This window comes from Macrosteles quadrilineatus, unplaced genomic scaffold (assembly GCF_028750875.1).
Source record: "Macrosteles quadrilineatus isolate MER2022 unplaced genomic scaffold, UCM_ALF_1.0 Scaffold_3__2_contigs__length_128488019, whole genome shotgun sequence".
NCBI lineage: Eukaryota > Metazoa > Arthropoda > Insecta > Hemiptera > Cicadellidae > Macrosteles > Macrosteles quadrilineatus.
In genome coordinates, this window is record NW_026542596.1 from 109759485 (window position 1) to 109779480 (window position 19996).

Here is a 19996-nt window from a genome sequence, read left to right on the forward strand (position 1 = left end):
GGACGTAACGAGTTGACTCGAGTTAACTCGCTTTCGGCCAATAGCGTCACAGCTTTATGAGTCGACTCGCATAGATTCAACGCTATTGGCGGAACGCAAGTTGAGTTGACTCATATAACTGAAACCCTATTGGCCGAGTGCGAGTCTGGCGGGATCTGTATCAGTTCAAATTGTATCACTGGGTGTTTCAAATAAGGTCCCACAAAGAGATTTAAGTAAATAAATATAACTTTAACGGATATACTTAATAAGATAAAAATAAACAAATAAATAAAATGATAACAATTTAGTGGTATATCTTTTGAAGTGTTCAGAAATACGGTACAAACATGCAAAATAAAATAGTATGGACTTTTTTATCTTTATAAAATTATGTATCTTACCAAATACACTTGCAGCAGTAAACATAAATGATTTAACTGTTTAAAATTGACTATTTTCCGGTACCGAGTCGGCCGACTCGCAAAACTATAACCCTTCACGATCCACAAAACGAACTCGTACGGAGAATGCCGAACTTACACAAACTCGGAACGTCTCGAGTCGAGTCGACTCGACTCGTAAAGCTGATACGCTATTGGCCGCTACCGAGTCGGCCGACTCGCAAAACTATAACCCTATTGGTCGACTCCGAGTCGTTGCAGACTCACAAGATGCTTTGGTTTCGGGTCGACTCGAATCGTAACTCGAGTTCACGGCAGTTGGCGAGTCGAGTCACTCGAGTCGGGAAAGTACCCGACAGGAAAGTATCCATCACTAGTCTGTGCCAGTGGTGGATCCAGATTTAGATTGAGGGAGGATGAGATTAGAGGTGAATGTGAACCCCCCCCCCCCCCCCCACGTTGTCACTGTCTCCCGCGGTCACGGCAAACCCCTGAATGACCCCCACAGTAACAAATGGCATCATCGTCTTCAGCGATCGCGGCAAAACCATGAACATCTCTTGTGGTCGTGTCCAGACAGTATCGTCGTCTTCCACGTTTCGCGGCTAAATTCTGATCATCTACCGCTCCCTCAGTCACGGAAACGTCATCATCGTCTTCGCCAATCGCGGTAAAATTTTGTTCAATTTCCGCTGTCGTATAGACACCGTCTTTGTCTCCGGCGGTCATGTGACGGCATTAACTTCACTTTTTTTTGTTTTAATCAGGAAAGTTCAGGATACTCAAAAAACTGTATTAGCAACAAATATCAATGTATTAGGGAATACAGGTTATTTCAGTAACGTTACAGCATTCATCAGTCAAAATTATCTTATGAAACATAATTCAGTTGAGAATGAGAAGTGTATATGTGATCAGAGCTCGCAGCCGTGACACATGCACAACGCATGCAGTTGGTATCACTGCTGCGCAATGTTTAGAATTGTTGATAGGGCGCAGCACTGTACGGTGAATACCTTCTTCTCTATCTCTACTTCCGTCTTGCCGAGTAGTAGCCCTTGTACCGGCTTCAGTCCTTCTCCATCTTGTGTCATGAATAACTGTTCGTAACTCTAGTCGTGTCTCTCTCTTTCCCTTCGCAGTCGCGATGACCCTTCCGGTATTATTGATTATTGTAACTAAGTCTTGAAAGTAATGTAACCGTATCTAAATTGTAACAGTATAGTGTAGTAAAGTGTAATCCTTAAAAGTGTAATTGGCAGCTAAATTTCTTTTGCATAATAAACCATCGTTTTTCTCAAATCTTTTCGAACTCGTTATTAATCCAACATCTCCCACTGGATGCCTTGATGAACAACGAGAGCTCGAGCTACAGTCACAGCAGAACCCTACATACATCATCATCGTCTTAAGCAATCGCAGCAAAATTATGAACATCTCCCGCGGTCGTGTAGACATTATCGTCGTCTTCTGCGTTCGTTCGCGGCTAAATTATGATCATCTCCAGCGGCCGTAGACATATCACCCTCGTCTCAAACGTTCCCACGGAAATGTCATCATCGTCTTCCACAATCGGGGCAAAATGTTGATAATTTTCCGTGGTTGTGTAAAGATTGTCATTAGTCTCCCGCGCTTACAGCAAACTCCAAATAACCCCCCTCGGTAACGGAACATCACCATTGTCTTCGCCGATCGCTGCAAAATTTTGACATATAACATGCAGTAAATATTTATATACTCGAGGGGGTGCTTCAGATTTTAAAACTAGATGATTGAAGTGGTTCACAAATTAGGAACCATGTCTGTACTGTCTGTGGCTGGAAACTGTTAACCCTGAATATTATAATAAAAATACGGTGGAACCTCAATAACAATTAACACCCTTGTTGACTTTAACAAAAGTCACCCTCTATAACAAATTTCATTTTCAAATCCCCTTAAATTGATTTTAAACCCAATCACATGTTACTGCAAACCTTGATAAGAAGACAACCTTGATAACAAGTCTCTCGAGAGACTTTTTAACGAGGTTCTACTGTAATATAAAGATACCCAAAGGTCCATCATAGCATGGCCAAAGGGCTCCATACAGTTATGAACACATCTCATAAAATTTCATCTTTGATCAAAAGAATAAATAAGGTCAAACTGGTTCTTTGTAAATCTAAGATAGGTAGTAGATGTGAGCTGCAATCAGTCAATTCAGCCGTTGAAAAAAAAATCACAGTAGTTGCTCTTCATCTCGGTGATGGTGTGTGCTGCACCCTACCCATGTGATGGTGAAATATTTATAATATGTTTTTTGTATCTTGCATTGTGAAATGGATAACAGCTTTATTCTTACCATGTGCAGAAGGTTCAGTCGCAATCGCCAGAATTTTTATCAATACATCTATGGTTTTTTTAGCCGATACAGAAGTGAAGGTGATGGCAATTTAAGAAATAAATTAAAATCCATTACAGTCAGGAAAGGTTCTTCCAAACTTTGATGGTAAAATTACACAATACAATCATTAGGACAGATGAGAGAATCTGCATTCCATAGTTATAAATTATTGAAGCTCATTTTTTAAATCTTTGTAGGCCTATAATAAACGGGGTTTTAATTAAAGTAGATAATTTTTTAAATAAATATATTTCAAAAAGTGCAATAGCTGTTACACTACGACACAAACATTCTCAACCTCAACTATAAAAAACAAATAAAGGAATAATAATATAAGGAAACTTATAGATATAATTAGATGACTTTTCCTTTCCACCATGCTATTTTGTTTAGTAAAAAAAGAGTTTGATAATTTGATGACTTTTATTTTCTAGCATGTTATTTAATTTAGAATAAAATAAGAGTAGACCAACAACATAAAACTTATATTTTCAATGTACAACCATATATTTATTCATAGGTCACAACACTTTTTTTATTATTTTAATTTGTACATCAAAGAAGTTAAAGTGACAATTCATTGTAAGTGTAAGATGTTTGCAATCTTGTTTGCAAATTTAAGTTTTACCATTGTTTTACTCAATACAGTAATACTGAGAGTAGGTTTTTGTTTACTTAAATAAATAAGGTTTAATGTATCTTTAACAAAAATTGGATATTTTAAATTAGTTTCATTCAGTTTTAAAACTTTATGGAGTTTCAATTCAAAATTGAGAAAATATTCTGACTTTGACCATCAAAAGTGTAGATTTAGACAAAAATTTAAGCTGGTTGAAATCGATACCACCGCACATTATGGGCTCTACTAATTAAAACCTGACACAATTAATGTGTAACATAACAATAGAACTAGATTGATAAAACTATATCCCATTACATCAATTACCAAAACAGGTTGAGAACAATTCTAGAACAAGTTCAATGAAACCCTGTCTTGTGCACCAACAATGTAACTAACAATTCAGACATCTACAACATTTTATAGTTTTTCAAACATCAAACATGATAAACAATTCCTTAAAAAGGTAAACAACATTTAACATTTAGTAAATGGCATTAATAACTCATACAGCATCACATTTTTGTCTAATAAATTCAATTTAATACAGTACTTGACAGACATGTTAAATTGATGTATAAATTCCACGGATGACAATTAAATGATTTTGAACTGAACATGCACAACACACAAAGTGATCAAAACAGAAAAGAAACTCTACATTGTTTCATGTGTACGGATACAGTTTGAAAGACGTGAAAGTTAAGCTAAGCATTTGCTGAGTGGACGCAAAATAGGACGGCAAACCTATTACAGTTTAAGTAGCAGAAAACACTTCACTTAACTACAAGCTTACACTTAATAACACCACTGGGTATTAAACTATTTAAATGAAGTATGTTTAAGGCTGTGGCACAAAAGCAGCGTGAAAACACGCGAAAAATTAGAGAAGCATTGAAATGAATAGGCGCCCACTACTGCGGGAAAACACACTGCGTGGGGCACTCCCCATTACATTTAATGCAGCTCATATTTTTTGTGTGTTTTCATGCTGCGTTTGTACGTGAAAAAATCGCCCGTGTGGCCGCAGCCTAAAGCAGACAATAATCAAGTACCTGTTGCTGCAAAACCGCAATCTAGTCTACTAGGGAAATTTGCATTTGTTTAATTTAGTTTTATCGTAACAGGTTTAAAATTATAATTAAATCTTCTGCCTACTGTAAATCACTGAATTATCAATGAGTACCTTGGTTTATTTTATTGCTACAAGGAACATACAAACATATCCTTCATCAAGCTTTGTATACATTACGTAGAATAAACAAATAAAAAAGTTTTTGCAAGCGGTTTTCAGAAACAATTGTTAATGAAGAAATTCAATTATTTATACTAATCTACCAAACATAAAATCTGAATACCATACTATTTGTATAATTTAAAACAATCATATTAAGATTTTAATGCATTGTGCTTTTCAGACAATTTTTTATTTTCTTCATCAGCTACTTTAGATTACATTTATATTATACAACGTAAATCTAAAAACAACAACTCACTGAACATTTTTACAACCAGGCTTTATTATAGTCCGTTCATAACATTTTGGCGGATTAAGGGGAATGTTTACTAGGTTCCACTAACACTTTTTAAAGTTTAATGTACCCCTGATCAGCTGTCAGCTGTTATTTCAAAGTTAGGGTGAGTTGGAGGTGATGGAATGACTTCCTCTCACACCACCTAAATGTTGTGAACGGAGTAGAACTTATCAAATCCATTCAACTCAGAATAAAATTATTTATTTCAATTTAACATTATTAGTTGTCCAACCTAATTATTCAAACTATACAATCCTTAACCTACAAAAGGAAATAATCCTGTCAGGCACAACTTTCTTTGGTTTTACCTCAAATTCAGTCACTTAAAAGAACTTTAGAAAAAATAAATAACTGAACAATGAAAAAATAAATAAAATAAGTTACTAAAACTGTAGAGCTTGTGCGTTTCCTGGTGAAGCCTGGGGGTAGGTGATTAGAGTGGCTCTGAACCGGTTTTGTAGGGGCTTCAACCCTACCCCTAGGCTTCACCAGACAACGCACAAGCTATAACACAAATACAAGTGGATAAGACTAGAACAAACAACATACTAAACTTTTTAATGCAAATATATTTTATAGTCAAATACAATAACAAAATTAACCCTTTACCAGAATGTAAAATCATTGTTATCCATGACTTTCAAGACAAAAAAAAATTAATTTCGGGATTATTGCTCTTAGGGAGCATAATGAGGACAGTATACAGACCAAGATGTTTATATCGTACTGCGGGTGACAACCTCTGTGATTTGCTTATTGTAAAATCTTAACAGTAATGCGTAATAATGTGTACAGAAGGAACAATGCACTGTTTTATAACTTTCCAGACTAAAATCAAAACATTCAAAGATTCCATTGTCATTTCGCTATCAAACAAAAGATGCTTCCTAACACAGGTCAACATTAGATGGTAACACAATTTTGACATAGACTGTTTAGTTTTAAACTAAGGAGTTTAGTTTTTAAATTCCAAGTCATTCAAAAATCCAAAATTCTTACTCTTCAATTGGTTTTGTAATGAAATAAGAACACAGAAAATCTCTAAATAAAAAATAGGTGTCAATGTCAATACTAAACTTATTGATTCCTGATACTGATAATGATATCTGAAAAAATCTATTCTTGATTCTTGATTTTGATACAATTATTTTTATTTTACAGACCTTTATGAATTAGTTTTACTATACCAACCACTTCTTTATGCCCTTATACAAAGTAATTTTGAGGTTATGGGGTGTTTTGAAAGTAAAGAAAAAATGAATGCACCAATTAAAATTTCTGACTAGCCAATTCAAATCTAAACCGGATAATCATCACTGTCTTTCGCGATAGTGGGCTAGATATCTCCCTGCGGTAACGAAAACCTCTTCATCATCTCCCACGACGGGGGTAATAAAAACATCACCATCGGCTTCAGCGATGGCGGTAAAATTTCAATCATCTCCCCCAGTTGTACAGCTAAATCTTCAACATCAAGGAATCACCATCATTGTCTCCCATGATTGCAGTAAAATAATATAAATATCCCCTCCCGTGGTCATGAAGACATTATCATCATCTTCCAAAATCAGTGGCAGAATCATGAACATTTTCTGCGATTGGGTGGACATTTTCATCATCACGGTAACTTTATCATCATCTACAATCATAGCAAAATCAAGAATTTTTCGATCAGGCAATTTCCTCAGACCCGTCAGTAATTGGTATCAACTCTTGACAACCAATTCTTGACACCAATACCAATTTCCTAAAATCAGTGGTATCAAGAATTTAAACATCCCTACTAAACACTTTTTCATAACACTTGTAGGTATAGCAAAAATAGTAAAATCTTGTATAGCAAAACTTCTTACAATTACAGTAGACTCCCTCTTATCTGGACACTTTTTAACCAGACTACACTTGGCAGAAATGACATCTCTTTACCCGGACAATTTTTATTAGCACATCAGTTTAACCGGACTGGATCGGCAGGGAATGGGCGGTACTGAAACGACAGTTCTCGTAGCAAAGATTAGAGACCAGTGATCACATGTCTAAATATGTAATAATAATAATCATTATCGGCTTATACAGTATGCATGTAAATGGTCCATTTTAACGAGTTTTGGGGGAAGTCGGTTTAACCGGAAAACCCGTTATCGGGACTGGTCTCAGTCCCGAGGAGTCCGGATAAGAGTGAGTCTACTGTAATAAATATTTCAACTTTTTATTTTTAGTTTTTAGTTTTACTAGTAGTTTGCTAATTGAAATCAAAAATAACATCCCATTCATTCGCAAAATCTATGTATATTAATGTGCCAAAGCATTAGTGTGTTTCAACTTTGAAGCATCATTGGCAAAATATAATGTATTACTAAGCCAAATTTTGCTTTTCCGGTGCTTAAAATGTGTATACTACTTTAAGTTTAGTATTTTGCAGAAAATATTCACTAATTTATTATTAATGCCGTGAATTAGTTAAGAAGTTAAAACCCTTCACAAATTGAATTTAATAATTTGTCTTGTAACATCCCACACTTTTATTACAAAGCTCTAGGTATAAAATTTGGCACTGGAAAGCAAATCAGTCTAGTGAAGTCAGACAGTAATTGTTTGGAAGTGTCAGGTTTACCACATAATTCATCCAAGAAACCATACTTCCATTACATAAAAGCATACATAGTGAAAATCTAGTAAACATTTATTTTAAACTTCACTAACACCTATATCAAAAACTATAGTTTTCTCAATCTATGAAAAACTAAACTCACATTTTCTTAAAGTCTAAGACTTCCTAAAGTTAAAAACTTCTAGCTTGTCAATAGCTAAAAAAATGCGAGTGAACTTAATAAAAAATTGACAAATCATCATGAGCCAATGTAGATAGAATACTAGCCTTAAAATGTGAAATGACTACTTTTTGGTAACAATGTAAGACTATTTAAAGCCTCTACAAACTACGAGGAGTGACGACCAGATTCACTTGGTTCGCCGGATCTCAACCAACGACTCGAGGATCCGGTCCATCTGAGCTCGGTAGAAGCAGATTTGTCGGTTCTTGTCCAACAGCTTGTCTCGACACGTCCCAGAGCATTGACCTTGGCAAAGAAACATTTTTTTACATTTCTACTACCTCATTGAAAACACAGTCAATGAATATTATTTCAGATAAGATGACAAGTAGATTGATCAACCTAAGTTGTCTTGGTAAAAAATATATTTCACTATACTTGTATATCAGTGTTGTATAAAATAAAATCTATATATTCCTACAATTTATCTATAATAGCCTACAGGTAACCCTTTTGGTGCCATGAGTCTATGTAAGTCAAGTAAACATAGACTATCTTTCTCTCGGATGTTTGGTTCATCCAGCCAGCGCGGCTGACTTTTCAACGCCATGAAAATTGAAAAGTAACAGCTTGTTAATCTGGCCCTGATTGGACAGACAAAATGTTAATGCTGTTTGTTTGTTTTACGGTAAAGTACATTAGTTTGCTAACAATATGTATTGAATGTATAGATTAATATTTTAACCGATTTCAGATGGTGTAGTCTAGACTTTATTTTATTTTAGACAACGAACTATTCCAAAATTCATGAACCAGAGGGAGTATACTGAATGGATAGTTTTAGCTCATTAAAACACAGTATTTTTTTAAAACAAATCTCAAAATATTAATTCAGTTGATGATCAAAATTGTATTTTTCAAGTAGGCCACTTTTATTATTAGAATGGGCGTTTTCACACTACACAGCACGTCGCCAGCACTGCAACAGCAACAGCTCTAAAACGGCCGGGGTCCTTACACACTTGTCAGCAACGACACGTTAAGAGCACAACATTTTAACTGCAGTCAGTGCTGTCAGCTTTTAGATTTGGTGGAAAAGCAACATAGCTGACTTTAATAGAAGATTATATCTATCTATATATATAATACGTGTAGCCGTTTTTTGTTAACGCAACTCCTCCCTTATTTGTGGACCAATTTCAACGTTTAAGGTGTCAAAAGATTCGTCTCAATATGTAGTTTTGCAACAAGGTTTTAGAATTTTAAAATTCCTACTCTTAAGGGCGTGAGGCCTTCTCAAAGGTCGGGTTTTCCCCATAAGAAATACATGGAACAAATTTAAAAACAAAAAACAGCTGTTTATAAAAAGATACTCATTGGCTTTTTCGGAGTAAATATTTATGTTTGTATATTCAGTAGGTTAAGATCAAGTTAAACAGTTAATCAGTTTTGTTGGAAGAACAGAAAATGCCTCAAGTTCAAAGAAGAAATATTTAAAACGGGAGGAGGACATTAATTTAATAATTAATTAATAATAAGATATCTTGTGCGTATGAGGAGAGTAGAAAAAGAGAGGCCTGGTCTAACACATACCCATCCAGATACAAATTCACTTGGTGATATGAATAATATTTTCAAGCTCTGTTATGCAACTGACTTTGGAAGTGATAAAATATACGACGTACAGAGTGTTTTTACGGTGGTAAAGTAAACTTGCATAATGTCAGATCAAATTAATGCATGCAAGAAATGTTTACTTCTGACACTGCCAGATCGAGATATTTCAAAAGATTTATGAGAAACTATAATAATGCCTTGACTATGATAAGTACAAGTAGTAAGAGTAAACCAAATATTGGCGGACCTTATGTTTTTATATGTAGAAATACGTTAACCAAATTTCAATGGTGTTGCTTCCTTAGCCTATTCAAAGCAGATGTAGGTGAACCTTGACGACGCAAATACAAATTAGTTTCTAACAAGTGTTTAAACAACTCTAAGATGTTACTAGAATTACTCGAATTTAAGCATAACGTTTTCCTCGGTGTTATGTTTTATACTATGCGGCTCATTGAGCCGCACGGGTTCTCTAGTTTATTATATTTGTTGTACTTCAGACGTAAGCGTCGGTCAGAAAGAAAGAGGTGGGTTCACCCTGTTTTGAAAGTGCGGTATGTTGATGGTGCTTAATACAATTTATTTGAGAAGTTAATTTGTGATCCTAAGCACACACCTTGTACTCAGGCCAGGGCTGTGATGTACTTTACTGACACTGATTGAGACTACTGACAGACGGTGATTGCATGGCAACAGCAACCCAGCAGCTTGCCAGCATGTCCCGTCACGTCGCCAGCATGTCACCGTCACAGCACCAGTGTGTACCCTCTCATATGATAACACTACCGACGTCGACAGGCCAGCGCCGTGATGGCGACGTGCTGTGTAGTGTGAAAACGCCCAATGTCTATGTTCAAATTTACCCCTACCTTGCCCTTGTGTGGTGCGACTCAGTAGTTCTCTTATAGCATTCAGTTTCTGTTCTCTGATCTCCTGGTTCTTCTCTAGAGTCTCCAGTTTTTCGAGAAGAGTCTTGTACTGGATACTCTCCTGGAGGAAACGTAACAAGGCATAAAAACAAGAGTTGAATGTGTAGTGTAATAAATCTGTAACATTTTTGTAACCATTTTATCACAAAATGGAAGCAGTCTTTTATTATACTGGTTAAAAACACATATTCAGTAAAAAGATCTTTTAAGGGATGAAGTAGTGATACAAATAATATAAAACACATTTTCAGTTTAGTCAAGTGCATTTAAATTCCATCAGAGATGTTTTTGTCAACTGGTTTCATGTGTAAAAGCCAATATAATAAATTATAATATTTTCAACAAAATGAAATGGTTATAACACTTTAGGATGATTTCACTAAATATCTATTTTAAACCAAAGATTAAGATATGAAAATAGTTATGTTTAATTAAACTGAACAAAATGTGAAAAGAATAATGTTCTAAAACTATCTGAGACTGTTTTTTTTTCTATTATTATTGCATCTATTAAAAACTAATTATCCACCAATGTGTCTCTTCTCAAAGGAATTTCATTACTGAACCACGTAACTCACGGGAGAGTGAGCATTGGCGTTCTGCAGGAAGCACATCTCTTTGTTGACCACACTCAGCCTCTGCTCCAGGTGATCCCTCTCAGCTCGTAGCATCGTCACTTCACTCTTCAACTCTTCCATCCTACACACAGACGCAATGACATTAAATATGCCTACTCTATTAGTTAACATTAAATTGGTATTTCTTACACATTTAACAACAAACCTACTTGAAAACTAGTCAAACTAGTGATAGATCATTGCTGATTTCATTGTTCAGGTTTTTTTATTGGTTGTTAGTTTAATGGGTTTTTCCCCTTAAATATATTATTCAAATCTCATTTTCCTACAGTTACCAGAAAAAGCCGGCTTTTTTGCACAGATCATAGTACGCAAAGTAGCTAACTGCTGTATTTACTTACTTTTGCCACACTAATTTTACTTTGCCCACTCCAGTATTCCAACCAAACAACACAAAACAACAGCGTGCTTTTATTAGGCATGCAATACTTGTACGCTTGAAAATAAGTTGGCAACACTACAAGATACTACGACTACGATCAGCTGGTGCAGTGTTTCCCAGCCCTTGACTATTGATATTACAACTTAACATGTGGTTTCGTGTTAACATTGTTTCTATTTTCGTTCAATGCTTGGATTTAACCTAACCTAAAATGTGTTGTTTAGAGTCTGAAAGACTAATTATATGCTTTGTTTATAGTAAATGTAGGGAAAATATTAAGTGTAACGCAAACGCAAAGTGCTACTTCGCGGACTTATACAATTATAGTAATAATGTTGTTTACAAACTGTAGAGTATATTATATAGGTGTTGGAAACAATAGTATATTGTCTATAAATTTGTTTAGCAACTGACCCATCCCTAATTTTAACTAAATACAGTAGACTCCCTCTTATCTCGACACCTTTTAACCGGACATCGGTTTAACCGGAATACACTTGGCGGAAATGTCATCTCTTTAACCAGACAATTTTTATCAGCACGTCGGTTTGACCGGACTATATCGACAGGAAGTGGGCGATACTGAAACGACTCTTTTGTTGGGAAAGATTTGATACCAGTTATGTATTTTTTTAAATAATTAAAATAAGGTCACGAATTGTGGATATTTATAGACATGAACTGTGGATGTGATACTCCATGGTGATTAATTAATTAATCACGTGTCTAAATACAATGTTCTCCTAAATTTAAGTCAAATACTGTATACAGTATGCATATAAACGGTCCGTTTTAAAGAGTTTCTGGGGACGTCGGTTTAACCGGAAAAACCGTTATCCAGACTGGCCTCGGGCCTCGGTCCCAAGGAGTCCGGATAAGAGGGAGACCACTGTATGACAAATTCATTTGTGAACTATTGCATGTTCTCTTTATGAGTAAGAAAGATAAATTAATACTTAAATGTAACCCAAGAGTAAAGTACGAATAGTAAAATCTTACCATAAAAGAGAAAGTAACATTAAGTCAAATCACAGCACTAAAACATAACCATAGTACCATGGATAAAATACTTCAAAACAGGCTTCAGATTCAGTTTTTACAAAATGTGAGGTTAAATTGAAAAAAATCAATGACAATGGTTGTTTTCCGCCAAGATGACAACACTCACTGTTTGAGCCTATTCTTCAGATGGTTGATAACCATCTGCTGAGTATACAGTTGTCCCTCCAGTTCCGAGGAGGAGCTCTGAGCAATCAATGCCGCTCGCTCCTCCACCAGTCGAGCTGTCTCAAGCTCGTGTTCACTCTGAAGCATATTCAACTGCAAACATAACATTTACATTGATAATAGTCAAGAGTATAATGGACTAACATTTGTTCAAACACGGCAGTAAGGATCCTTGTGCTAACTAAAAAGTCTAACATAGATAGATATAGATCAACATATTATAGATTAAATCAACATATTAAGGGTATGGTACACCAAAACTATAGCCTACTAAATAATGAGAGAAAATACCAATAGAATCATTAGTACATAAAACGTGAGCGGGTTGTGACTTGTTTGTTTATGAGACTATTTTATTCGTTTATTTATTTTTGTGTATCCCACCTTCACATTCTAGGACGCTACTGTAAGCCCTAGCCTGGAACTGTTTTACACATTAGACCTATTAGGTTTAGCCTAGTCCTCGAGGGGCGCGGTGTTATTGCATACATAAAACCCGTTGGTGATTAGCAGGATATGAACCTTGGGGACCAAAGCCCCAGTCCTACCACTAGACCATTTTGCTCCCTGCTTATGAGGCTATGACTTATGACTGTGACGGTGGTGTCGTCCTGTAATCCAGCTACTAGGAGGTCACGAATTGTGGATATATATAAGCGTGAACTGTGGATGCGATACTCTCTGGTGTGCATTAACGTCCGCACTAGCGAGTACTAGGAATATCCGTAGTACTATCCTGATAATTAGACCAATTTGTTAATACCAAGGCAAAAATGTGGTTTGGTTTCCACTATAAACTGTAGGTCCCTTAGTTGCCATTAGCTGTGTTGGCTATTAATTAACAGCTGTGTCTAAGGAATATGTCGGCCTTAGTCAAGACTAACAAGACTACAAGATCCTACACTCATCTCTATTCATACTTGGCTTAAAACACCTACTTTGTATGGTCGCCATTTCAATGAAAAGTATTGAAGTATGGACAAAGGGTCGCTTGTGAAAGAGTCATTCATAACAAAAAGTAGGAAAACTACTTACTAAAAATAGGTGCTAAACGTAAATCGGTTTAAAACACAATAGTGTGCATGATTGAACTTTCTGAAGATGTATTATGGTTTTAACTTAATTGTTGTCAGCTTTATTATAAATTTAGGTTTAATTACACAGGAGATAAATGAGAAGTGTACTAGGAAGTAGGAAATAATGACAAGGAAATTTCATTCTCTCACACAGTAGCTAGTAATAATTTTGAACTTAAAATCACTTAGCCTCTGCTGTATTAAATCATGAGAAAGAAGGCAAGCTTCAGCCAGTTTGTTCAAACGCCAACTAGTGATACATTAAACAACAGATTTAATCTTTCCGCCCATATTTTATACAAGCAACAAGTCCTTTTAGTTCAATCAAACAAAGCGTGTTTTGTTTCAGCTGGTAAATTTGCAGTATGATACTAGAAAAGTCAGTTAAGCCAACATTTTTTCTAAAACATTTTTTGGTGTTGTATGTGGGATAACAACAACGACGTAGTACAGAATATACCTACCTAGTAAGTACAATCTGGTTATACAATTTTACAAATAGCTTATTGTAAAGTTAAAAAAATACTTTTAAATGAACTTTTGTACGACAATTAAAGTAAAAAAAAAAAAAACTAATCCAAAAAAACACAAAATATAAATAATAGAAACAAAACTCAGAGCTTATTCGTTTGTTTTAAGCGTTTATTCACAGAACTACAGATAAAAACCAAACAAAAACATTCAGTTGCCAACTCAACAGAACTTGTTATCTTCAAACAATGAGAGACACTCATCAGCCAATCTAAAAAAATAAATTTCTGGTAAACGAGTTACAAATTTAAAATTATAGATCGGCTAGTACAATTAATTAAAAATATTCTTTAAAATTTGCTAACAGTTTTTTTTTGCTAAAAAAACTAATTTTAGGATTTTTGGAGATTGGAAATAGATAAGCAAGTCAAAAGTCAAATTCTTAAAAAATATTTTGAAATTGCAGTAAAAAAATAACATCCTTTCATTGGGGTCTGCCTTAAGGGAGGTACAAATGAGGCAACGATGACATCATAGTTTAGTTCAAAATTCCTCCGTTAACAGCGTTGTAGTAGAGAGCACAGGGCGTAATTTTTACTTCACTATTAGGCCTAGTTAATTATAATATTAAGAAAAATTAATCTCAAAATTTTTCAATTATTAAATTAAACTGTCATAACCTAACCAAACGTGCTGATAATGAAAAAATCGAATGAAGGTTTACTAATCTAAAAAATAGTTTTGTTCATAAAACAAAATTATAAATGCCTAAAATTCAATTTTATAATTTTTTAATTATAAAATTAAACTGTCATAACGTAACCAAACCAACCAAACTTGTTGATATGAAAAAAATTGTTGACAAAAAGTTAGTGCTGCCAGCAGGATTCGAACCCGGCACCTTCGGATTATCAGCCCGACACGCTATTCACTACACCACCGAGGCTGATGACTGGATTCCGTATCGTTGCGGTAATGGTGTTCCCTCAAGAGGAGATCTGACAGCTGACGTCATCGAAGGCTCTTCTGTACCTCCTTTGAGTAAATACCCTTTCATTGCCTTCCGATAAAACCATTGAACACATTATTGATCATTGAATTTCCATAGCAATAATACTTGTCAAAATATTCTACGAATAAAAATGGAGGAAATACGAGGCTTGTCCGTAAATTAAGGTCTCTCTCTACAACAAGTGCCAACAACTAAAATTGAAAGTTAAGTAAGTTGACTTACATCATGTACTCGTTTGTTATGCATCGCAATCAGATCTTGTTCCAACCTCTTTACTTCTTCCTGAAGACTCTTGGTTTTTGACTTGAGGATTAGGTTTGACTCCTGTAACTCTGTACAAAAATAATTAAAACAAGGTAGAACCAACATCTTCACTTCATGGTATTTAAGAGGATTTTAAATTGTCTCTATAATCATCCCTGAGTATGCAAATATTAGATTTAACAGGGGTTGCCTGTGATCATAATAGAAGGTTGTGCAGTTAAATACTTTATATTAGTTTTTTCAAAAATGTTTTGCAAAAGTTTCAGCCCTACATGGAGCCATTCAGCCAAGGACGTTCAATTTTTTGAATTTTATCTTCTTTGCATAAAAATTATCAAAGTTAATAAAAATAATAATTTGAAAACAAAACTCACATCACGGACATGAAACATTCATGGTGGCCGATTTAGTTGGATATAAAAGGTTTAGGTTCAAACTATCAACTCAAACTTTACCTGGTTAGTGTCCTTATTAACCAACTGATTAGTTACCATAATTGTTTGAGGTTAGTTTTTTCATTAGTTAGGTATCATACGTTTTTTACTATATTTGACAATCTTTATTCATAATATAGCAGGCTAGTACCTACAATAAGATCATTTTATTTATTTAAAAGAAAATAAAGACAAGACTAAATTCCTAATGATGAAAGAGTTGAAATGAGCAAACTATTACAGGAAAGCAATATGTTAACACACTTAATTAAACACACAACATAGTGAACGTTTTTGTTAATAGCAGAGAAAACAAGAGTTAAGTTAAAGTACATGTCTAGTTTACCTGCATACAAGATGGGATCAATGTTGTTGTTTGGAGAAGTGAGAGTGTTTCGAGATCCAGTGATAGTGTTGACTTTCTCCATCTTCTTCAGGTTAGGCTTGTCTAAAACATTGCATGAACGTGAATAACAAGAAAAATAATATAAAATAAAATGTAAAAGAACTAAAAAACTAAAAGGAAAACACACTACACCAAAATTCAAAGGAAATAAACAACGGACACAGAGAAAATTTCAGAAGAATAAGAGGGGGAAAAGACATTTGAAAACGTTTTGGAGAAATAAAAACAAAAGATAAGAAAAGAAGAAATCTTCCTTTTAAAAAAATTAATGACCAATGGCTGGGTATCTAAGTGGTTATAGTGCTTGTCTGGTAATCAGAAGATCACCGGTTCGATCCTGTAAAAAGGCAGTAGCTTTTTGATGATCCAAAACTGGACTCGGCTGTCCTATTCAATTGGCTAAATAAATTATCCTGGCTAACAAAACAACTGATCTTAGTTAGTATCAAAGCGACACAAGGCATCTCCATAGATAAAACAGTAGATTTCTCATCCTTATGGATCAGCTGAAGACAATTTTATTGTTAGTTTTGTCCAGTGCACTGTAGGGGTCGTATTTTGTTTACAAATTGTTTCTTGTTATTTCAGTAATTTAAAACCTCATTTAACCAAATAAAACAATCTAATCAGAAACAATAACTAGTCCCCTAGTTATATAACCAAAAATTAAAGCACAAATCATGAAACTAAACCTAAAACATTTGTACAAAACTTTTCCCACACTAGTGCCACTGGCCATGAACTAGACAAGAAAACAGGTTTCAAAATTTACAACGGGAGGAGAATTCTACTTTTATTGGTTAGTCTATATGGCATCTCTCAATTCTACAATCATCCTTTATTCATATTCAAGTCAAATCATCTTTATTCACAATATGCACACTAAGTGTCAAATCTCTTCTCTTAGCCGGTTAATGGCCAATGTCGGAGGTCCTCGTTCCAGTCGCAGAAGGCTGTTGATGTCTACAGTTCAGTCTGTGCTCCTGTATGGTGCGGAGGTGTGGGCAGACGCGCTCAATAAGGAGGTGTATAGGATGCGGCTTGCCAGAGTGCAGCGTCAGGCAGCACTCAGGGTAGCATCCGCCTACCGAACAGTGTCTGAACCTGCCATCTTGGTGGTTGCTGGAGTAATCCCCGTCAAACTTTTGGCGGCGGAGAGGTAAGCGATTTATCAGCGGCGTGGAGAGGACCATGCAAAAATGGAGGAGCGCAACCGCACCTACCAGCTCTGGCAGGAGAGCTGGGAACAGGAGTCGCGGGGACGCTGGACCAGGAGACTGATTCAGCAAGTCCAACCATGGGTTGACCGTATGGTGAGGTAGACTATATTACCTTACCCAGTTTCTGACAGGTCACGGGTTTTTTCGGTCGTACCTGTTCAGGATGGGCAAAGCCGTGTCACCCTATTGCATCTACTGCCCAGGCACTCCCGACGACGCGGAGCACACCTTCTTCCGCTGCCAGCGTTGGGAAGGTTCCCGCCTGGAGGCTGAACAACATGTAGGGCAGTTGTTGGTGGATACGGTCATTCCGATGATGACGGAGGGTGAGGACAATTGGACCTGTATGTCACATTTCGTCCAGGATATTCTCCGCACAAAGAAGCTAGAGCTTGACCGAGATGCAGTCTAGGTCATAAAGAAATTGAATGCCAGAAACGGCGCGAGCCCTGAGGGCTTAGGTCACACGTTGACCTGACCTGAAGTAATGTGACAAACAATCCCAGGTCTGTGTCCAACAGAGTAGAGGGGGTTTTTTAGTGAGTAGTCTGACAAGCTCAGGAGTCTCACACAACAGGCTGGCTACCTGTGTGCGTAAAAGCATTTTTACCTCCTCTCCCTTTAAAAAAAAAAAAAAAACTAAGTGTCAAATCAAAAACTTAATTCTAAAAATAATAAACTTAAAAATCCTCATACGAGTATAGTGGTTTGTGAAAAAGGTATTATTTTTAACATCTTCTTAAATTTATTGATGTTATTTTCAGTTTTTAACGTAATAGGAAGTCTATGTAAGAACTTTGATCCAATATATGAAGGTTTTTTTTTATAAAATGCTAATCTTTGGTGAGTGGGTATGATGGTATTTTTATTTTGTGTGTTATATTGGTGAGACTGCACAATGTTCTGTTTTAAATGTCTGTTATTTGGGGTAAAATCCACCCTACTACCTTGCCTAAATGATAATGATATTGTCCAATGTTGGCAAAAAATCTAAATTAAAAAAAAACCAAAGTCAAAGCACATGTGACAACAGATCCCTATTCTCCAAACAGACTGAAATACAGGATTTTTTCACAAGGCACTTTGTATATCTACCTCTAAGTAGCCCCATCTTGGAAGGCATTGCATTCAGCTGTTTCTCTCTCTCCTTCTGCAGTTTCCGGTTGGTCTGTCGCAACTCCTCCATCTCCTTATTCAGCTTGTTCATCTCCTTCTCCTTGGTCGCCACCTCCTGCCGTAGTCCACGGATGGTTGCCAGCAGATGAGTCTCCTCCTTCACGGGCTGAGCTTGTTTCATCTTCCTGGCAGTCAGTTTCTGGCTGGCTTCTTCCTTCTTCCAGTTGGCCTTCACCGTCTGTATTTCGTCTCTGCTCTCCTTCAACCGGTTTTCCAGCTCTTGGATGTGGTCTTCATATTTTTTCTGTGAAAGTAAAATTAATTGTAAATGGCAAAGGTAAATGTACCGTTGGAGTTGATCAATGATTTTACATGAAAAAGATTAAGTTGTCTACTGTATAGTATTGGGGGTGGATTCAGTGTATTTGTTTGTTTGAAAAAAAAAACCTAAACCAACTACTGTAGAATTCCAACTTCTTTGAACTAGGTTTACTGAATATTTAGGACTGAAATCGAATTGAATATTTAGGACTGAATATTTAGGATAACTGTAAAAAAGGAACATGAGGTCCTAAGTTTGCCTCATTTCAACTCCAATCGCCCAGTTCTATTCCCGCTAATTATCTGGATCATCTAAAGGATAAAAAATAAATGAAACTGGTTGGATAAATTTTGTTAATTGCAGTTAACGGTAAGTAGCATATTTTATCTGTGCCAATTAATTGTTTCCCTATTGTAGACTCATTAGTTATGTCAAAACGGTCATTATTAATGTATTTTTTTAAACTTCTGTTTGTTTATTTTAAATAATATTTTCCTTTAAATATCCAATTATCAAGATTTTTGATTGTCCAGGTGGGGTTTGGTTAGGATGACCAAATCATCCTTCGAAAAACCAGGACACCCATAAGTGGACACCCTTGGTACCCCAGCCCCAGGTAATAAAAATATTATGCCCAGGTAATAAATAACCTGTTCATTAGCTTAACACTTTTATGTAGCCTATTTTCATTTTTTATATTCTTACGAGGTTATTAAGCGTCCTGGAACATTTTTGGGACGCCGTGTGTGAGACAAAAGCTGGGACAATCCCAGTTTTTCAGGACGTTTGCTCACACTAGGTCTGGTTCTGACAAATTCAGATAGGTGGTAGACTTACTGTACTCTGTACCGTGGTAGATTGTTAACATGGCCAACACCTTTGTCTATTCATATCCATAAAAAATTCCCTTGAGCCAAACTGCAAAATTCCATTAGGTAAACTGACCTGCATCTTGATGAACTGACTATGTAGTGTGGTGAGCGACTCTTGTCTGTTGGACAACTCCTTCTCTAGATGAGCCAGTCGTGAGGTCGACGTCGGGTCAGGGATCGTCACAGGAAAACACGACTCTGACCTCTGTCTACGCTTCACGATGCTCTCCAGTTCCCTCACCTTGGAAAACATTGACAATCAATATAACAAAGATATTTGGCCCTAACAGTTATAACTGTTAGGATCGGACAT

At 35.9% G+C, this 19996-nt stretch overlaps 1 protein-coding gene across 2 annotated transcripts in view; it reads right to left on the reverse strand.

Annotated features, from left to right (window-relative positions):
* Window positions 1-5102: 5102 nt before the first annotated feature.
* LOC128988381 (centrosomal protein of 162 kDa-like) overlaps window positions 5103-19996 on the reverse strand; it is a 60932-nt gene continuing 46038 nt past the window's right edge. Inside the window, exons 11-18 of one of the 2 annotated variants that reach the window (XM_054409623.1) lie at window positions 19757-19924; window positions 18469-18793; window positions 16094-16195; window positions 15272-15381; window positions 12432-12583; window positions 10822-10942; window positions 10184-10304; window positions 5103-8003 (exon numbers count right to left, since the gene is read on the reverse strand). In XM_054409623.1, the coding sequence (XP_054265598.1) occupies window positions 7885-8003; window positions 10184-10304; window positions 10822-10942; window positions 12432-12583; window positions 15272-15381; window positions 16094-16195; window positions 18469-18793; window positions 19757-19924 (1218 nt within the window). In that variant the 3' untranslated portion in view covers window positions 5103-7884. Of the gene's footprint in view, window positions 8004-10183; window positions 10305-10821; window positions 10943-12431; window positions 12584-14210; window positions 14309-15271; window positions 15382-16093; window positions 16196-18468; window positions 18794-19756; window positions 19925-19996 lie in introns of those variants that run through there. The other variant, XM_054409624.1, reaches the window with a different exon arrangement.